The sequence below is a fragment of the Neodiprion pinetum genome, chromosome 5 (genome assembly GCF_021155775.2).
Source record: "Neodiprion pinetum isolate iyNeoPine1 chromosome 5, iyNeoPine1.2, whole genome shotgun sequence".
Classification (NCBI taxonomy): Eukaryota; Metazoa; Arthropoda; class Insecta; order Hymenoptera; family Diprionidae; genus Neodiprion; species Neodiprion pinetum.
Window position 1 is genome coordinate 4,901,047 of NC_060236.1, and position 22,491 is coordinate 4,923,537.

General features: G+C 41.5%; 1 protein-coding gene across 1 annotated transcript in view; it reads left to right on the forward strand.

Annotated features, from left to right (window-relative positions):
• Positions 1-4,485: 4,485 nt before the first annotated feature.
• LOC124220310 (uncharacterized) overlaps positions 4,486-22,491 on the forward strand; it is a 32,958-nt gene continuing 14,952 nt past the window's right edge. Inside the window, exon 1 of the mRNA XM_046629005.2 lies at positions 4,486-4,873. Within this exon, the coding sequence (XP_046484961.1) occupies positions 4,756-4,873 (118 nt within the window). The 5' untranslated portion in view covers positions 4,486-4,755. The remainder of the gene's footprint in view (positions 4,874-22,491) is intronic.

The following is a 22,491-nucleotide window of genomic DNA, read 5'->3' on the forward strand; positions in this document are numbered from 1 at the left end:
CCTGCGGTGAATACAGGTACATTCACAACCGCTGCTGCTTGACCGAATTATACAGGTGCGTTGTTCTACAGGAGTTGAAAAAATTTTCACCTCACACGCGTCGCTGACGCATTGACATCTGAAACTAGAATTTCCGTAGAGGTTTGGGCACGAATGAAATTCTGCAAACTATGAAAATGAGGTATACATAATGATGTTATATTTTCAAAATTTTATACAAGTCATTAAAATTTATTCGGGTTTAATTTGTATCTGTAATTGTGTGACTGAATGCTTGAAGGAAATTCAGAATTGGAATTTATTATCAAGCTCCAAATTTGTTTTTCACATGTCACATAATCGTGACTGTACTTAAAACCTCAGATATAATGATAACGTATACGGATGTACAGAGACCTGAAACTCATGAATCATCGCCGAATGTTCGATCCGGTTTTCCACGTACCAAAATACAGCTACTGTGAATTTTCCAAAAATTGCAATCGCACAATAATCCGAATACACAAAGTGAGCAGCGGTAGCTTCTTTAGCCAGTAACGTCATCGTGTCGTAATCGCATCGTAACGTCAATTCCAATTTTAACCGATGACGAGGAAACAAAAAAAAAAAAAAAAACAAAACCAATTCGTCGAACCGTTTTGTCACTTAGTATATAACGAGTACGATGTAAAAATTTCGAAGCTGTAAAAGTTGCGCGATAATTCCAACTGATCCACTTTCCTACGTAGATCCGAATTTTTGTTCTCCGCCTTTCATTTTCTTCCTACTCTATTTGATTCCTTTTTTTCTTTTCTTTTTTTTTCGGTTCTCTTTCCTTTACGCAACGGAATTTATTCATGCTAATTAATACTCCGTCAGTCACTTTCACGCGGCTTCATCTCGCGATAGATTCAACTGTAATAAAGCAACCGGTGACCCATAACCAGCAATGGGACCGCTTGTCTGTCAACCTCTCAGTGACCACGCGCCCCGGCGAATCGACTACCGGTTCCATTCCTTGATTATACAAAAGAAAAAGGATCCTCTGTCCCGGCTGCCTCGTGTCTCGAGCCATTGTGTCGAGTTTTGAATGGCTCGCGATAACGATCCAAGAATTGTCATGGAACTGCAGGTTGCTGGCCGCGGATCGTCGAATCTGTTTCGCACTATTGGTGATCAAGGTTACTCAACGGATTATTATTGTCGTTGCGTAATATCAGCGACGCGTGACCGCGACTTCTGATCGTGAAATTCGAAAAAAGGAAGAAAACAAAAAAAAAAAAAAAACATTCCAGAAGTAGAACGAGGAAAAAATAATTCAATCTAGACAAATATTATCGAAACAAACCCCTCGATTCCGATCATACTTTTCCAAAGGATATGCAAGCACCGTTGCAAATGTGCAGTTACCATTTTTGAACCTTCACTCAGTCCACTGACCTCCAAAGCTTCATCTGGGTAGGTACGATATCCATGTGCGCTAAGACTGCAGGACAATGACTAGACGACCTTTACCGCAGAAATTCATCAGAGGTGCAGATCAGGTTCTCTGAAAACCAATACTGGAGAACGGTTAAAACGAAGCGTAATATATAGGCTCCCAGATGAATTGGCGAAATGGAATTGGGCCTGATGATGTATCTCGAGTATAACGAACTGTTGGTTGATAAAACGATGAAACGGAGGCGAGGACAGTGTCACTTGAAATCTTTGAAAACCCTGCGAATCAATCAAAATCTGATAGCTGTGTGAATAATGATTTGAAATATTCCGATCTCTCGAATATGAGCACTTTGTCCGAAAATTGCAGGATTGGTTTCATGACCCAATCATGCTGTAGGTACCTCCATTGTATACGAGTCTACTTCCCGTGGTCAGCAGTGATTCGTATCAGTCTGCGGGGGAAGGAGAAGTCGGGTCAATGAATCCGGGAGCTGATAGGAGATAAAAAACGTCCTCGAGAGCCGAGATCCGTGTACGAACAATGATTATACCTTTGGAGAACCGAAGTCCAGACGCGTCGTTTCGGTGTTCCGCATAATTCGGCCTTCCAATTCTTGGGGGTAGAGTGACTCGGCTGTGATACGTTGAGTAACGAGCTCTTCCGTCCGTCTCGAGCTGCTGACAAAACGCGAAGTTCTGTGCGACGTCTTTTAACGAGAGGGCGGGTCGAACGAACCTTGAGATTGTTATCGATCGCGAAACTGAACCGCGTCTTCCGCATTCAGCTTCTGCGAGGTGCTACCGATCGAGCGATCGGACACACTGCGCATCGACGACTTGAAACCGTTGCCGAAGTTTCCAGACATCCCTCGACGTTCCAGATTTTCGAACCACTTGAGGTTACAAGTTATCGTTTCCAAACGTTTGCGAAATCCGCTTAGGAATCGGTAACGAAATATCGGACCAACGCCGGCCAGCCCAAATAAGTTCGTCCAAGGTTCCTCGAGATAAATGACCAATTAAACTAGCCGTATCTACCTTTTTATCTTTCGTACAAGTAATTATTCTGCCCGGTATAAGCATTACCGACTCATTGCGCACCCGACGTAATCCGCTCACCGACACCGATCTTAATCGGAGGTATTGGTCACTTGGCGAAATACGATGTTGGTACAAGATATCACCGCCCAGGAAAGTCGCCCGTACGCCAAATCGGATTTGGACAGTCCTTGCAATTGGCGTGGTCTACATTCTTCCGCGATTATTATAGCCGTTGTTAAATTTGTCCGACAGGAAATTTTCTGCCACGTTGTTGCGTCTTGATGATTTTCAAGTCCCGTTCACCACCAGCTCGGAGAGAACCTTAGAGGATCTTTACTCTCTTGGATCCCGGTAGAAATTCCTGCACCTTTGTCTCCGGAGGTGAATTGTTTTTTGGTATTTGCAGCCGAGAAGAAGAAAGGAATCTTCTCGAATCTGATGCTGCACGACGATTGAAATCTCCCCTCGATTATCTCAACCCATTATTAACGAAGGACCGGCTCGTTAGGCTCTCGAAAAAAATGCCGTGCAGTTGATGAATGCACAATGGACGATATACCCACGTGCGTCTCTTTATCGAACAAAGCAGACAACCGTTCACGTAACGCAGCTGTATGCTTGCAGGTTGATTAACTACCGTGATCAGAGTATTGTGAACTCTCTCGTAAGAGATATCCGAACCGCGCCTGCATTTCACTGCACCATTTGCAGCAAAAAATTGGCACGATATATCGACCGAACGCGGAAGCGCGTTGGTTTAAATTAAAACTAGCATAGGTAAAACCTGAGAGACAATGTCGCGATCAGGCGCGTAGGCGCACACCGGCATGTTGATGGTCCAAGAGAAAGAAGAAGAAGAAAAAAAGTCGCCATTTCGAGTACCTACTACGCTAGGGTATCGATTCAAGAAAATTAGCAAGGCAGCGCGCGATCTCTTGGAAAGTAACGGATCAACCGACATATCCGTTCTGCCTCGATTTACATCGGTTTCGCTCGCTGCTCCAACAAATTCCCTTTCGATTTCTAACCGCGCAGGGGATTCCTCGAGCGTGGGTGCATGCCTCTCGACGATTGCATGCACTTAAGCTTTTCAAGCTGCACACGGACAGAGGCTGACTCCGAGATTAGAATGCGAGGCGTGGAGCTGGTCGCGTTTCTAAGTCGCAAGCGCACCTTGTATACACCTGGAAAGTCAATCACTGTGACAACGGACTGCTACAATTTCCCAGACATCGTTTCAAGCACGGCTAACATCGACAAGGTCACGTTCCGATCCGGCGTGTCAAACACCATGGGACATTAGGCGCGGTAGGAAGAGTGGGCGAAAGCTTGCTGCATCTGGACGTTGAAGAGCGAGCGCGAAGACGTCGTGGAAATCGAAAGGAAAGGAAAATGGGTTCCCATTGTCAACGTCAAGGCGATAGTCGAAGGGTGTGGTCCTGGTAATCGCTGAAACGGGATCCCGTGGTTTTCCGCATCGCGTTACGGACGGCTGTTGCACGGCTCTAGGAAAAGGAAAGGTACCGTGCGATTGGTCGTGTAGCAAGTAGACTTTTAGTCCGGGTCTTGTCCCGGGGTCCGAGTCGCCGATGGCGCCCCACCTCCTGGTCTATCGTGGCCGAGCGGAGCTCCCTTCACCTTCGGAGGAAGTCCACCTCGGAATTCCTCATCGCGACTGCAACCTTAGCCCGAGCAAGAGACACGGGAGGCCCGGTCCTAGGCGAGCGTCCACCACCTCCACCGACTCCGCACCACCTTCGCAGGATAAACGGTACCACCACTTCCTCTTCTACCATCACCACCATACCGCCTCGAGAGCAACCACCACAAGCAAGGCTGCGGCATAGGCGAGTCAAAGCGCCAAACTCTCCTTGGGAACGGTTGCGGCCGTTCTTCTCCGTATCTCTCGAAAGGAGGTGAACGCGTGCGAATTTTACCATTGGCAGGGGGTATCGAGGGTAGGAGCCAATCTGGCGACAGCGGAGGTGGAGCGATAGGTATTAAATAGGCGAGCGACGGTTGGAGTTCGGGTAAACGCGCCGTACGTAATGGGTCGTTGGTATTTCGGATAGTGGTCCGTTTGTGGTGGCTCTTCGAGTTGTCGGTACCGTCGTAAATCGCGATAATTCCTCTCGTCGGCGAGGTTCGAAGGATCATCCGGTGCAGTGTCGCGGCTGCGAGTGACAACGAGTCCCGCGAATACCACCGAGAGCTAGTAAACTCAGTTACCGGTTTGCCAGTGCCGGAGTCAGTCACCAAGACGAAGTGCCCCAGGTATAAACCGAGAAAGCCATGCCGTCTACAAACGGCTGTCACCGCTTTGTCTGGGTCCTCGTTATCCTGGGATCCCTTTTCCTCGAGGATGTAGCGCCGGTTCGCATCAGGACGAACACCGTAAAACGGAAGAAGGGTGAGTGGTACCCCAGCATTCCCAAAACTCATCATCCGTCCCGTTCCTCGTTACAAAGTGCGCGCCGTGCCGTTCTTGCCACTTACAACAGAGAGAGAGCAAGAAACAAAAACCATCAAAAAAAAAAAAATAAAAAAAAAACAACGAACCAACGAACGAAGCGTTCGGCGAACCCTTCCGAATCCGTATGCCTGTGCGTATATCCAGTATATACTCGATGATGCGAACGTGCATCGGACGCTTCTTAAGCGAGCTTGTTATAACGGGTCCAGGATGACGGAAGACTGTTACTACTAGAGTGTTGGTCAAGCTCGGCGTGAAATGCCGTAGCTACCAGAAACCTAGACACGGAACGGTCTGCCTACCTGCCTACCTTCCTGGTCAGTTGTTAACCTGCTCACCTACATGTCGCCTTCGTCGGTCATTGTCTCGTGCCATCTAGTCGTGGCATTCCGAAAACCAGTTTGTCCGATACGCGGACGCGTGTATTAACGGTTTCAGAGGGGCAGAAAACTTGTTTAATACAGTTTTGCAACCGCGCATGCAGCGTCAACGAACCCATCGCGTTGATTCCGTGCCTACTCGGGCGCCTACGGTTTGAATCGAAGAATTCGAACGAAGTTCAGTGTCAAAACTGTGCATTGGCCAACGCCAATGCGCTTCGAGTACGGTTACCGGACCATTACTGGTCAAACAACACTCGCCGATGTGTTCCAATTCACGAGTACTCGCTCTCGATGTGTTTTTTCAACAATTAAAAACCAGTCTGTGACGATACGTCACCGATTGCTGTAAAACACGTACTCGACGATCAGCGCAGGCCGAACGAACGTGAATGAACGATGAATCAGACTTCTTTTCATTTCTAACAATCATGACCACCGATCGGAGATCCCTTATCGATCATCAATTGACTTGTTTCATCGGCAGCGGTGCACGTCGTTATTATCATTCTACATTACACCGTGTCCGATAGAATCTATTCGAATTAGAATTGACGTTGAAAACGTTTCGTGTTTCTTCTTGCTTTCTTCGATGCACGTTCCACACAGGATCAGAGAACGAATCCACAAGATTGTAGAAGGTTGACGAATAATTGGTCAGAGAATGTGACGAGATTCTGTGTCATTTTTTCAAGGTTGCCTAGCGGCCCCAAGAAAAGATGAGGAGCAAAAAGACTAGGAGTAGAGAGAAAAAAAAAATATTGGATAATTCAAACCTACTACGTCGAGATATCTCGAAGGATAATTACCTAAGCAGTAGAATCGTGTTCACCGTTATATTGTGAAAGTTCGGATGATCGAACCGCGTTGAAAAGTTCCAAAATTCCAATATTTTTATTTCGCTTCATCTTATCATCTTCCAGATCTTCTTTCTCCCCCTTCTATCTCCTCCTTCCCTCCTCCTCCCACTCTTTCTCTCTCTCTCTCTCTCTCTCTCTCTCTCTCTCTCCATGTCAGTTATTCGTATCTACGTCGCTTCTTCTTCGTTAAAATACCCGAGACGGTATCCGCACCGTGGCTGCAACGCGCGAGTAACGGTTTTGGGAGAAAGTCCTGATGATGGTGACTATAAGCGGATTCTGCGTGCTCTTCATTCGTTTCGGTTCGCTCAGCGTTGCTGCCGGTTTACAGTTTTACCATAATTCGTTGGTTTTCACGAACATTTTTCTCGTCTTCTCCGCTTCTTTTCTCTGGTATTCCCAACCTTGTAAAAATCACGCTTCATTCCAAGTTGGAAGAAAATCACTGATCGAAATTGATTGTAGTAATCAAGGTTATCAAATTCACTCGAAGCTTCCTGCAGGCGGATCAATTGAAAGGACGAAGCAATTCAAATCACTTTTTGCTCAAGAGGAACGGGAACGCGATCGATTATTGCAAGTCCGACAATTGAAAGATGAATTGGAAAGCGAGCTGCTTCCACCTAGGGCACTTCCAGATGACTACACGCTACTTTAAACCCGCCTAATTACTTCTAATCTTCTGATGCTCTCGTGCCCGGAGTATCTTCAGACCAAACCCGATGTTCCAGGTAGCCTCAACACCTTGTCTGCGATTCGTTGGCACGATTTTATAACAGACATCTGTGTGTGGGTAGATCCTCTCCTTTCATTCATCCATTCCCTATGGCTTTGCTGCGGTAGACCCACGGTAATAAAGTGGCAGTGTTGAACGCGAAGAGTCAGCCGATTTCTGAAAAATTGAGGAAATTAACGCACACGAAGTCTCCAGGCTGTGGTTACTTGTTATGGATAATTGTACCGCTCTTAGGATACCGGCGTAAAATATTGGAGAAATTAGGTTGTAAATAAACTTCCAGAAAACAATTTTATTTATGTTTGTTTATAATTGCACAACTGTGTAATTATTTGTCATCCTGTTATTTAGCAATGTTTCCAAAACCTTCCGCGCAACGCTTTTTCGGTAATACGGCGAAAGTCGAACGCAATTTCAGATCCTTCGTTCCTCCGACCTGGATACAGTGCCCTGAAATTATTTATCCCACGTTGAGACAAATTTTGTTTTCCCGTTTTTTACTCCCAGATCGATTACCGCAAAATCCGGTATATCGTTAAAAATGCGTGACATGTTACGCGTTTTTCAAAACAACGCGAGGCGAGAGGATTTACTTTGACTGCGGTAACTCATCGTCAACGAAATGGTGAACATAACGAAGAGGCTCCAACGAGTGTATAATGCCGCGATGTTTTTATTGAAAGGAACACACGTATAATTGGGACGCATTGACCATTCAGCCCATCTTTATTCATTAAATTTTCTACCCAACGTGGGTACAGACTCGTATAATTAGAGGTGATATTTTATCGGACCAAATCGTCGACGCTATCGCTCTGCAGCCGCACTCTGTAAGTTACGAACTTGCTTCCTGCCATGCTGGATACGTCATGATTAGAGGTGTGAAAGGCTTTATTAACCGTATCATTTTCTGGTAATGAAAAATTCGTAGCACGCCTGTACCACTTAATTCGCCCATGACTCGGGGGAAATTAATTGACTAGAGAGTCCAAAGCTGGAACCGAAGAACATCGTCCTAGGAGAAATACCGGTTTGTCGAAAGGACGCAATTTCCCTCCTGTCGAACAATGATAAAAAAGTAACGCAATAACCATCCAACGAGGAACGTGGACATTATCTTATTCCTGCCTGCGTTACACTGTTTTGCAAACGTTCAAATCCCTCCGAGTTTAATTAGCGGCATGTAATGAGCCATGGCAATCGAGGCTGGGAACGTTCGCGATTCTTGGCTAAAGTTACGTTACATGCCAGGGCATGGTACTTGCCTCATTTCCTGGCCTGAACGGGATATTGCTCGATGGTTGCAGCATTCGCATTTACTGCTCGGATTGTTGCGGTTTCTTTGGAACCGGCAAGAGGCGTCTGCATCCCGACGTCCGTCTTCCATTCACGCCGCGGTTCTTCCACCTGACCTTGTCTCGCTGCCTTAACAATCGGTCTGCACTCCGAGTACAGTTACCCTGTAAAACGGTTGGATTCTGACGAGGATGTAAACCAGGCTACCCGTACCAAACAAGAGTGAAATGGCGCGTATCTTACATTCCGTCATTTCGCTTAACGTCGAGTGAAAAATTACCCGTCGTATCTCTCCTAGAGGGGTAATTTAATTTAACTTGCGATGAAGTTATCAACGTATGAATACACGCGCTTGGGTGCGTGATTTACAAGGATAAAACCTCCTTTCATATGCATTTCTTCGCCGCATTAAAATCTTCAAGGGAAGAACGAGGGCTTTCACGTGTATAATGTTGCACATTGACTTTGTAGCCTATGATGATGGTTGGACGGTTGTTAACAATTCGTTTCCAATCGTTTCAAAGAAGAAGGTGATCCCGATGAAGCGATGCGATCAATTTTTGATGCTGACTACCCTCAATGATTGAGAAATGATTTATCGATAAAAGTTTTGGATCTGTCTACCTCGATCCAGCAGCTTGTGTGCGTATCACGTAAAAGAACCGACCAAGTCGAGAGGGCAGAAGGTCACTCTTCTGGCTATGCATAATCAGGCCCAAATCGGAGCGAGTCCTCGATTAGTTAGGTAATAACTGCGGATCGACGATCGTAATTCGTTGGGCTAAAGCGAAACGGGCTGCATTAAGGCACGATACGATCACGTGCACGACGTGACACGGCGCTCACTTTCCAACCAGCTACACCGTCGTTTCTCATTACACGTCCATTTCGCTGACCTAAGAAGAGTGGGCCTACCTCAACTGGTCAATGTTTGGCCACCGCGCATGATGCAGCACGCAGTAATTGAAAGAGGGCCGACTCGAGTTATTCAACTAGGAAATTATACGGACATGTGTCGCTGCTGCGTTACCATTTTTGGAAATATCCCGTCGTGTCTTAAGTCGACAGCGTCTTTCGTCCGGGCAGGACATTAAGACGACGAATTAATTACAGCGAGTACGGAATAATTTGCCAGACTGAGAAGGATTTCATTTGTTACAGTAACCAGAAAAATTCCGTAAAACAGGTATCGTTGAAAAAAACTGTTTGAATACTGTTGGAATTAGGAAAAACGAGGTACGCCTAACCATTTTGCGCTATCGTCGATCCTTTTTCGATGATCGCAACGCAAAATCAGTTTGTGAGGTTTAATCTACTTTTTTAGTTAAACAAGGCTTTAACCGATCGCAATGAGAAAGAATAGTAACGGATACTAGACTTTCCTAGATTTGCAAGGATACTAGACTAGATTTGCAAGGAATGTCTGGCGCAAAATGAACGGGATACGAAAAAGGTTGACCGAGCCTCGTGCGGTTAACGTAAACTTCTTTGCGCGATCTTTATCAGGAATTAGCCGCACGTTTATCGGTGCGATAGAATTTGTTTGGAAAGGAATTTAAATTATCACGTTCGAACGCGTGTATCCGGTGTGGAAAGTATCGGTGTCGGGTTTTCTTAACCTTATGAAGTTAGAGATCGACTGCAATAACGCGAACAAGTCCCATTAGAAAACGGCGCTGATAATCCGACGAGATTGAGGTATCCGGTTTCCCGCGATGTCCTACGTGCACCATTCCCGACTCTCGCTTGTACGATGCTCCGATGTTTAAGATTCGATCGCAGGATACATCGAAGGATCGGAAATGCGTGTCCGAATCGCTGGAATTTCTTCATCCGAGCCGTGATCTGGGATATCGTATAAATAGAAGGAAAGATGCAAGAAGCGATTTATTAGGTGTGCATGTATACATGTATGCATGGATGCGGAGTTATTTGAAACGATATGTATGAACAATGATATTTTTCGCTCGAGTGTGAATTTCGTGGCTGTCACGGTCATGCCGCAAAGTTTGGCAAGCGAAACGGCAATTTTCCGGTCTCAATTGTTGTATCGTACCGCCTGTTGTTGTTATTATTATTATTATACCCATATTTGCGTGCTGCTCAACAGAGATAAAATCGATTTGCTGCCCCGTGGATCAAGCTGTTGTGTGATCTAGTTTAGCCTAATTAAAGCAACGCGTGGTTATGTTTATTATTTTTATCGTGCAATCGTTCTGCAGAAATTTGTCGGCTGATTTAAAATTCAACACCTTGATTTTCTAATCCGGTATGATACGATTCAATTTTTGCGTCGGATGTCATTGGAATTTATGTTGAGTCTATATTTATTTACGGAGCGGGGTTGAAGTTCGGAATTTAAACAGTTCCGAAAGCGCCTAATTCCGAATTATTTGGTGGAGAAACTTGAAGTGAAAAAATGAAACTTTGAAGATACAACAAAGTATCGAATGGTAGGAAACTCGATGGATCAAAGTTCCGAAACGCAAGATTCCGAAAATTCAAGTTACGATTGAGCAAAGTTACGAAAAATAAAGTAGATCGTTTGGAATTTCGATTTTTCGGATTTTTTTCGGAACTTTGCACTTTCGTAACTTTGAGCTTCGTGTTTCGGACCATTAGAAACATTGATGTTTTTTTAAATTTTTATTTCTTTACTTCAAGTTTCGCTACCAAAATATTCGGAACTTTTCAAATTCGGAATATCAACCCTGTCCCAGATGTAACATGATATCGCGAACGCGGATGTTGCTGCAGCAACATTCGGCGATATCGCTGATTCGGTTCCGGCTCGTAGTCGCGTGTCGTAAACGCGAACGAATTAACCGTGAATAATGTTTATAAGCCGTAAAGAAAGGATGCTAGAAAGTGAACACGCCTAGACCGCCTACTATTCCGCACGCTGAGTGGACTATATTTTATTACGTTTCGATCGAAATCACAACAACTTTTGTTCCAACGTCTTTTTTTTATCACGTAAAATATCACACGGCGAATAATTTATTCTCATTGTACCGTCAGATTTTACAATTAGTAAAGATTCATCCGACACCTTAGGTACAGTTGAAAAATCAATTTTTATTTTCCTTATCAATTATATATCACCCTCGAAAAACTGAACAAAATTTCAACATATATTCATCCCGCAAACGGAAAAAAAACACACACACACACACACATGCATTCCGAAAGCGATTTCAGAGAATCAAGTGAGGCAGGAAATAAATTGAGATCGAAGAAAGGGAGGTGGCGATAAAAAGTAAAAATCGAAACGTAATAAAAAAAGAGTTTACCCGTCCGTGATACTGTAAAGTTATTATAAATACGCGGCGTAGCCTGGCTCGGTAAAATTTTCTCAAGACTTTCATCCGAATAATTATCACGCTTGAGATTTCTGTCGTTAAACCATTCGGTGGATTATCGTCTGATTTCCCAGGTGCAATTTTTCGAACCTTTTATTGTTAAATCCCAGCAAAGTGCACGTCGGCCGTCCGAACGAATTCTGCGAAGTTAATTAACGTCGTACTTTGGCAAGCGTTATTGCCTTCGTTAAATAATTACCTTCCGCGTCGCATAAATAATTTTACATTCTCGTGCGCATATATACGTGTGTTAACGGTCGTATCTCAGATTTTGGAGAAAGTTTCCCCCTCGATTATAATGCATACCTACGCATAATGGCTTATCTTTCTCTCTTGAAGGCAACGATGTCGATCAGCGCACACCGCGGTGAAGTTCCACTAAATTAATGGCCACGACTGTCATCGCGTGATGAAAAAAAAACCGCCTGTCAACGCCGAGATTGGTCAATAAATGGAACCATTAGGTGCTTACGCGCAGAGTTCGTACCCCGATAATCTCTAGTAGCCTGCGCCAGTTTCTAATACATTACCGCATAAACATTTGCATAAACAAAATACGGAGCAGGCGATACACGCGCAGGACCAGTCAGCTAATTCAGGAGTCAATCAACTGATCGCAGAATTGATTAGCCCGTAGGATTTGACCGCTCGTTGTAGGTTTCTACGCATTTCTACGCATACGACTTGGATCTTTTTCTTTTTCTTTTGTTTTGTTTTCTTCCTTCATTATTATTATTTAGAACCCGTCCGATTACGCCGTCACGTCTCCGCACGCTAGGATGATCCGTGAGATAAATGGTGCGTGAACGGTGATGCTGTGGCCGTTATGAGTCCTACACTGAGAGAAATTGTTAATTCCGGTTACCGCTCAGTCCTTAACTATTTTCATTTTTTTTACCACAATCGAAAAATATGGTTCCAGGTAAACGAAAATGGTTAGGCGTACCTCGTGTTTCGTAATACCAAAAATATTCAAACGGTTTTTTTTTAACGATACCTGTTTTACGGAATTTTTCTGGTTACTGTAACAAATGAAATTCTTCTCAATTTACGTAGAGATACGTGAAAAATGAAAGCCATGTACGCGATTCGAACGTGTTAATAACAACATCACACGGTATACGATCGCGAAGAGAGACGGGATGTGAACGAGGCTCAAAAAACATCGTTCTCCACTTTTGAACAAACAACCTTATCTCGATGCTCGGACCGATTAGTAGTTTATACGAAATTTGCAATAGAATATTGATATGTAAATCGGGCGTTATAACGATTTGAACGAAAAATTGTTTCTCGCCTTCGCTTCGTAGAGAGATAATAAAAAATAACAACAACAACGACAACTCGTTTTTTCATGGGAATAGTTTTTTTTTTTTTTTTTTTTTATCAAGATCAATAACGATATACCTGTAAACAAATTATTGGATACCAGTTTTCTCCAAATATTTGTCAATTCGAGAAAGAGTTTCTAATGACGGTTTTAATATTTTTCAAGTACCCACGTGATCCGCATCTTCAATTCCAATCTGCATATATCCAGCAGTTAAAGGCCTCTCGAGCTGACGCGAGGACCGATTCTTGAATTATGCTCAAACCTTTCGTGTCACTCAAAACGAGCCCAAGAATCTTGATGTCGATTTTATTCCGCGCCGCGTCTACGGAAAAAGTCGATTTCACCGGTCACACATCTTTATACGTACACAAGCACTCCGTCTGTATTATAATCTCGCACGTTTCTTCCGAGCTGGGACGAACGGATTCTGTAAAAGCGTACGAGGGCTTTGCAAGTGCGTGAATTGAGGCGCCGGGCAAATTGACGAGCAGCGTTAGAAAACGTCGTTTCTCCTGATCGTAAGCATTTGAAATGTACACACAATGCGTAAATGTATATCCATCTTCTTCTCAGTTTCTCGCTCCATTTTGTTTTTCCCGTCAAATTGCACCGCTCGTGATGTTTTTTATCGCGTTACGCTGCCCCGCGTTATTTCCCTCCGTTCTAATCACGGTGAAATTTTTACAATGGGATTTACACTTTCGTGTATTCACGGATTCGAATATCGAGGAAGATCCGGTGTACGCGGTAGCAGCGACGATTAACATTGAAATTATAACGCACGCGATTTTATACGCACAATACGTTTTTAATACATATATGTACTCGTTTCTCAAGGCTGTACTATTGTTGTGACGTACGAGCAAAAATTCACACAGGATATCACAAGTCTGACCTATTAAACGGATGTAAAACAATAAGAAAAAAGTTTAGGATAGAATTTAAATTAACGGAATTGGAAGGAATAAAAATAGAACAAAAACAGAAAAGTATGAAACCAAATATCTCCTCGGTGTATTAATTTTCAGGACAGTGAAAAGAAAGAAAACAACGCCCGCGGGATAATTGAAAAGAAAAAAAAAAAAAAAAAAAACTAAACAAATAAATTGATCATATTTGACATCGATAATGTTACAGAGCGCTTCAGACGTTCTCCAGTTTCTTTTTATTCTCTCATAGCTTTTATTTTATTTTTTTCTTATTCAACAATATTCTCAACTCTCGGGCAAATTTTCTCCTCCTTACGAATGTGGGTTAAAACGAGCCTCAGGCGTGTTCCTCCGGTACAAAAGCCAGCGATAAATATTGAATCCGATTTAGCATCTCGCTAAAATAATTAATGTAATTCAACTTCACCCGCATATGTAGATAAAAAAAAATTTTCAATCAGGTCCGCCGAAAGTCGCGTCCAGTATTTTTCATTTTTACTCTCCAATTTATTCCAACTTTTTTTCTAGCAACAAAGAGAAAAAATGTACAGATTATCCCCTGGGATACAAGAAATCGAGTTTTGCCTTTTTTTTTTTTTACTCATGTCTCGAGCGAAATACGACTACTGTACTTACTTTTCATCCGCATCTCGCATCTGATTATCGAGGTTCGGATACAGAATATTTACGAATTTGTATTCGGACCGTGTTCGTTGTCCGAACGGCAGGCACGCCACATGTTAGGCGGTAGCCGAAATTGTTGTCGATTAAAGTAAGTGACTAAACGCAACGCATATCAATCGTCGTGTCGGGACTTATGGGTAACAACCTTTTGAATCGAACTTAAATGTCCATAAAGCACCGAGTCACGTAAGGCTGCGGTTAATCTTCTTGTTAACTCGACTTTAACGAAACGTTGTTCCCTCTCTTTTTCTCATACGCATAATCATTGTGCCGGTGTAAAACGGGGTTTAAATTTAGTCGTGTCTTGTCCGATTATTATTATAATCACGTGTCACACATTTATGCGAATCAGTTATCAAATCAATCACGGAAAAACGATTTTATAACCCAGACATTTTATACAATAAATCTTGAGGGGTTATTCGTCCCCCGATAAAGTGACGAACGATTTAAATGTGACTTGAAAGTAATTTCAAAAACTTTTAACACTGATTCGAAACGGTTTCAAACTGACTTCAACGAGCTTCATGCGATTTCTCAGCGATCGTAATCAAAAGTGATTTGCGATTTTTATGAAAAAACTGCCAATCGCGAAATCAAATTTCTTATTCAGCTGCTGAGTATGCAACGATAATTCCAATGTACAGGATATTCGATACGGTTTAATATCTGTGCAACAATCGTGTCCGCGACGTATTCATAAGTTTATGTTATATATTTGTAACGATTACAAATTTGATCGTCAATAGCTGAATCGATGATCGAAACGTCCGTTTCACTATTTTACAACGTGACAAATTGTTCTCGAAAATAAGCTCGAAACGTTAATTCAACGACTTTTACAAACGGCAGAGATTTGAAAACGTTAAATGAACGTTTGACGCGCTTCTGTTTCAGGCTCGTTGAAATTCTTTCCTCAATTTTAGGCCAAGCTTTTATTCCTACGGATACGCCCGCGTTCTTTGTTGGATCCACATGTGATCAGTATTCAGATAAACTAATTGATTATAAGAGCGCGTTAGCATGAGAAACTGAGAATCGCGTGGACCTTTCACGTGGCCCCAATCGGAGTCGCGTTCTTCTTCCACAAAGTTTCTTATGTAGATTTTCATTCCTGATCACCGCAGAAATTCTTCGGAATAACAGTTTTCCTTTCCTTTTACTTCAATTTAATTAACAACGATTTCTTTCCACGGAATTTCATTTATTTCCGCTCGTATAAATACGGAGGAGCATCCTTTTGCACTTGTCGCGCATACTTGCAATAAAAATGTATCGCGCTGCGGTCTAGAAAGTTTCCACCGCGTTTATGCACTCGGACGCGTTTATAAGCGAGTTAGATTATAAAACGCAGGGAACTTTGACCCGCGGACAAATAGAGAGGGGAAAAAAAAAAAAAAAAAAACACTTTTACATCGATCAAACGCGTAACAGTATAAATTCGGTGGAATTAGAAAAAATTCGATAAAAAGTCGTCGAGCAGTCGTCGTTTTTACGATAGAATATAGGAGCGTGAAATCGCAAGTTCCGTTGTGTTATTGAAGAGGCACGTGGTCAAAACGAGTTTCGATTTGACCGGTAAATCGGTAATTATGATTAAGCTATCGATTTCATTTGCATTTAATAATATAACGGTCGCAATTCGGATTCGATTTTGCATGTGTGAGAGCATTGATGCTGACACAGTGTTCAATGACAGTTCAGTGACACAGATTTAGTAGATTTTGCTTACGGGAATAGAGAGCGACCCGTCTGTCTTCTTCTTCTTCTCTTCTTCTTCTTCTTCTCTTCTTCTTCTTCTTCTTCTTCTTCTTCTACTTCTTCTTCTTCTATTTCTACTTCATTCAACTCGTTCAACTGGTTGACGTTCGAGTAAAACGATGAGTTTTCTGCATTTATTCGCCGGCTCTCACTGCTCGACGACCAAAAAGAGAGAGCAAAAAGAGCAGAGTTCGAAGAAGCTGACTCAAAGTTGTCTGCTTAAGGACGAATCTGACGGACCATCCGGATCAAGAGCTGAATAAAGAGGCAAGAACAGTAATTAATGACTGTATAACAGAAATGATTCGGAGAAAACTTGAACGACGAAAGCAAGAATATCGATTTGAGAAATGATTTTATAATAAGAACGTTCAAAATGATCGGACAATGGTTATTTTTGTACGTTATTAATTTTTTTTTTCCCATTCCGGGTGTTATTTTCTTTATGATACAGATGCACAGAAATCTCGTCATGAAAATTTATCGAACAATTATCATTCTTGACGCTTGAGTGGTTGGAGTGTAGAAAATTTTCAAAACTCTCCGAACTTTTCGTTCTTCTACACCTAATCTTCCGCTTCGGTATTCTTCTTTCACCCCCAAAGTTCTCCACGCACCTTTTCCACCCTTATTCCATTTCAAGCCCCTATTATTATTACTGCCCGAATATCATTGCTGCATTTTTTCCAAAGAGCCCCATGATCGATCGTATAAAACTTCTGATTCTGATTCCGATCACGCCTCCGTCCGTTTATATTTTTCAGCCGTCTAATTTTATCTTGAATATTCATTCCTCCACTGAGAAAAATTTCATTTGTTATGGTAATTAGAAAAATTGAGTAAAAGTTATCGTTAAAAAAACTGTTAGAATATTGTTGGAATTACGAAAAACGAGGTACGCGTAACCATTTTGCGCTATCGTCGATCCTTTTTTTGTAATTGCAACTCAAAATCAGTTTGTTCGGTTTACTCGACTTTTTTAGTTAAACAAGGCTTTAACGTCAATTTATCGTTGCACGAGCATTAAATTTTCGCAACAGTTGCAAGAAAATCTAGCAACAGTGATCGTAATGAGAAAGAATAGCAACGGACAACAGAGTTTCCGGTAACAGCTATAAAACTAATTTTCATTTTCTACCCAGAACTAAATTTTCCGATTGTGATAAAAAATGAAAATACCTAACGACCGAGCGGTAACCGGAATTAAGAATTTCACTCAGTGTCGAGGATCGATGATTGATGTCAAATATACAGGGATCAACCGTCATTTGTCTGCATATGTATCACGCATGATTGCAAACGAGTGTATCGAAGCTCCTCGTATTATCTGCCAGTGGATGGGCTTATGCCGAGCTATAATATTCCGATCTTTCCATGAGTCACGGTATGTTATACGGTGTAAATAAATTATCCGCTTCTCCCGGCAACTCTCTCTCTCTCTCTCTCTCTCTCTCTCTCTCTCTCTCTCTCTCTCTCTCCTTGACGCTCATGTCTGACATTCGTCCGTCCAGTTTCGGATTCATTCTTGGCTCGTCATACAGCGATATTGACGTCCAACGGCTTATCGAAGATTATCGGGATAACGATCAGGGTTTCCGTGTAGTTTCTTTATTTTTTCCTTTCCTATATTCTTTTTTCTTTTCTCCTCTCATGTTTTTCACTTTGCCGTCAATTTGAACGAACTTACATTCGCTTCTTCACGCGCAGCTATCACGGCATCGTGCTAAACAGCTTTCAGCGGTAAACGACTGCAATTCGCGCCGCCTTGTTTAATCCCGATGCAAATAACCGGGTAACACGTCTTCGTAATTCTCTGTATCCTTATACATAAATGCCTGCGTGACGGGTAAATACACGTTTCTAGAAACTCGTAATTAACGTATCCAGATAAATCATACGTTGTTAAATGATACGAGGGGAAAATTTTATTCATGTATTTTATATTATATTGATGTACATTTTGTATACATTCATACATATGTATACGTATACACGCGCCTTTATATGTAAAATTTGTGCACGATAACCGTTGAAGAAAATAACAAACGAGAGATTATATTTTACAATTCTCGCAAAGTCGGTATTTGTAGTATTTAAGTATTTCATTTCATTTCGGTTTCCAAGATAAAAGGACTGTGATTATTTAAAATTAATAACAAATTCAAAAACTTGAATGTAAAAATATAATTCTTTCATTCTTCATTCAAGTTGCATTTTTTCCTTACTTTACAATTCAGCGCGTTTAGGTTTCTTCGAGAAATCTTGATTGCAGTTTCGATTGAATTCCTTACCAATCCTCTCGCAGATGAATAAACTATGTTCTTTTCGAAAGTAGAAATTGTTCACTTCGCAAGGTAGTCAAAAGTTTTGGTGGACACGCGTTTCTACGATTCGATGGGTAACTCGTATGATAATCGAGAATTTCGAGTAATAGGGGAGAGAGGAAATATTAATAATGCAGAGGATAAGCCGATCGGCAGACAGCGAATGTATTAAAACGATAATTGGTTTGACTGGTAAATATATAACCTAATTATGAACAATTCTGTAAACATTAAAAAGCTGAGTGTAGTAAAGTGGCCAATGTCAAGAGCAGGTTCGGGTGAAATTGCGCCAGTATATTACCCAACTCGTGCCTACTGCATGCGATCTGTTATTTTAAGTTCACCTGCGTTATTATACAATGCTGAATAAATTCCGACGGACAAGTCGAGCGATTAAACCGCGCGATTATCGAATGCCAACAGCGTTTTTCCTCCCGAAACAAAAAAAATAAAAATAAAATAAAATAAAAGCGATAAAAAAAGCGTACTTCTTACAGCCGTTTTAAAAAACGACGCAGCTTCGACGTCCTTCGAGAAATTTAATAATCGAACGCGTGCAACGACAATGCTGACTAGTTTTCTTTTATGTCCAGTTCCATGAACGCTGTAGGTACGTAAAATCATGCTATCAAGGATTTATTTCACGTACAGAAATAAAAACTAACGGTTACCACAACGCGAAGGCGTGTTTTATATTAGATAAATTTCATAGACGTAATTATTATTATTATTGTCATATTGTCTACGTGGCAAATTATCCACGCATGCATACACACATTGATCGATGGTGGAGAAAATATTTATTGTTAGAGAATAGACAGAGAGAGAGAAAGAGAGAGAGAGAGAGATGGCAATAAAAATAATAACTAATCTCGCTCACGTTGTTACATCTATTAAGATTCTAAATTGTTACCTACCGACCTAGCGGCAAATGGAAATATAATTAATCTGGGCATGTGGTAATTAAGCATCTAATGCTTGGAGCCTCTCGACAAGTTGCTAAGTTCCACACTGAAAGATACACGATGGGATGTTCTCGCAGAGTGATCAATTATAACTACAGTCTGTGTTTAACAATGAAGAAGACAAACGGCAATTAACGACAAATTATGATCGACGTAGTCTAATGATCGAGGGAAATATATATCAGAAAATAGGAATACAATTTTGAGTAATTTTATTGTCATCGTCAAAAGATAAAGGGTAGAAATTTTATTCCGTTTATCAAATTTCACTCAATGATTCTGCAATTCCTATTTTTTATTATTTTTTTTATTTATTTATTTTTTTTTGCTCCCTTTCGTAGCTGGAACGAAACTTCTTTCCCAACTCTACACGAGCATCGTGCGTTAATCGCGTTTACAAATAGCGCGTATCGCATTAGCATGACAGTCGGATTTTTATTTGAAAAATAAATTTATTATCACATTTGTTTGACTTGTGTTCACGAAACGGTTTATAAATCACGTCTCGCGTGCAGGTTGGCATGATTTTAAAAGAGCGCTTGTTTAGCCGGTCTATGTAATTAATGTTACGCTGCTGAGAGCCGGCTTGGAGAAAGTGAGCCACAAAGTTCCAAGGTTAAGGGGAAGGGACCTACTCTGATCATTGGTTCAAAAATAGACGCTACGGAAAATACACCTACCGGTTAAACGTTATTTAAGATCATATTATACCGGTCTCTACCGTGTAACGTATGCGTAATACAATAATTAGAGAGTGAAAAAAAAAATAAAAAAAAACAACCCACCGCAAATTATACACCAAGAAACCTGCAACAGCTGGGAGCGGATGAACGTTATTTTCTTTCTTTTCCTATTTTGTAATTTCATTCTATATTTCACCAGAGTCGGTTCAATTATGTTCACACGCGGTTTCAGACTTGCAGGTAGAGACGCTTTACAAAAAAGGACAATTATTCATTAATCTTATAGTGGACTATTTTTATTCTTCGTTTATCTATTTCTACCGTCAATCTTTTCGTAGTAAAATGTAGAGGCGCGTTCTTTTAAAATTCTCCCTGAGATTACATTACGTGTTGGCGATAATTATTCTATTGCGTTCGGAATAGTGCGAAGGCGTGAAAAATAAGAAACCGTGGCCGTCGCTGCGTTTCAATTTACACGTTTGCGAAATTTTCAACCTGTTACCGCGTCGCGACGCTCTCGAATATTGTTATCGCAAAAGCGCGTGTAATAATTGCTGCACAATGTTGATCTATGCGTTTGTGTTATTTTTTATTTATTTATTTTTTTTATTTTTATGTCTATTACAGATGTATACGCACGATAATAACACGTTGATTATTGAAACGAAGCGTACAATTCAGAGAGGAGAGAAATTGATTTACCTACCTAGCAACGTCGAGTTCTTTTCTCAACTCCTTGCTTATTTTATATACATAGCTGCGAGATCTTAATTAAGAGTCTTAGGTATGCGATAATTGAAACGCGAGGTGAAAATTGAAATCACGGTTATAAAATATTATGATAATTCCAAGCCCCGACGAAAGCACCTGTCTCTAATGAAATTTTAATCCCTAGTCCCGACTGCGGTGTAATAATTTAATGCAAATCGAATAAATAACGGAACGGAAATTTCGTTCACACAAATTCATTATTGTGTATTTTTTTTTTTTTTTTTTTTACGAAGTACGGCACTCGAGTTGCTATTAATTCTATTTACACCTCGGGCGGTAATAATATTTTATTTCTCACCTCCTCGTTGATTAATGCGAGATGGTGTAAAAAAAAACGTATTTCTATGTGTATATATGTAACAGTAACGTAGATTTTATACGAATAAAATTTCGCCGTGACTGAACGGACAATATGATGAACGTCGGTTTATTATTTCAGTAAATCAAAACTCAGCGTTTCACTCCTTCCAGTCCCTATGTATAAAAAAAAAAAAAAATTCATATGCATATGTATATATAATAACAATCGAAGTATTAAAAATCCCACGCAGTGAAATGGCACTCGAATATTCTCCCGCATCTTGAATTTTATACCGCACTATATTGTCCCGGAGAATGGAAGAAAGTAAAAAACTGACGCATCTCTGTAATAAGCGATTTATTGTGTGTCTGTGTGTGTAATATATTGCATCCGGGATAAATGAAACAAGTAACGCGAGTTTTTGACGTGAATCAGCGTCCGGCAGTGAAGAAAAAAAAAAAAGTGTGATTTCTAAACTGACCAACACGCCCAGATGCAGTCACGCGTGTGGGCAACGTTAAATCAAGATTGAGAATTTTATCGGCTCGTTAAAATGGCAAAGTCACGGTCAGCCACCGGCTATGACCCAGTTAGCTTGAGTTTTGAGCAATAATTTAAGCCGCCGGCACGCGGGCCGAGTTAAATAAATGGGCGGGTGGAAATTAAATGGCACTTTGTCTTCGATACGATTTACGCATGCTGCAGGCACTGTTATAACTGAGGAATTGAGCGATTTCGTTTATACCGAGTTTAACAGTGTGAATATTTAGTTCCTTGTTTCAGCCTCGCTCTTCGTCCCGGATCGAAGAATGAGAATTATTATTTTTTTTTTTTTTTCCCACCCAGGTGGAACTCGATTTGCTTTCTCTGCTTAGTTATCACGTAAACAGCCGATTCGAAACTATGGAATACGCTATTCATAGACCCGGAGGCAATTCGTCATAGGTCCAATTTATGGGAAACTGTCTCTTCAACGAAATTTACGCGAAGCTTTGTTTGTGGTCATAGATAAACCCCGTTACTAGACGAAGATTGCGAAGTGACGACAATGGCATTAAGCGACACACTGTTATAGTTATATGTTCTGTTCTGTGAGTACGCCTACTTTTCTCGGTGTTGCACATTCATACCCGTGGGAAAGCCTGCGGCCTCACGTTTTGCCTATCGCGA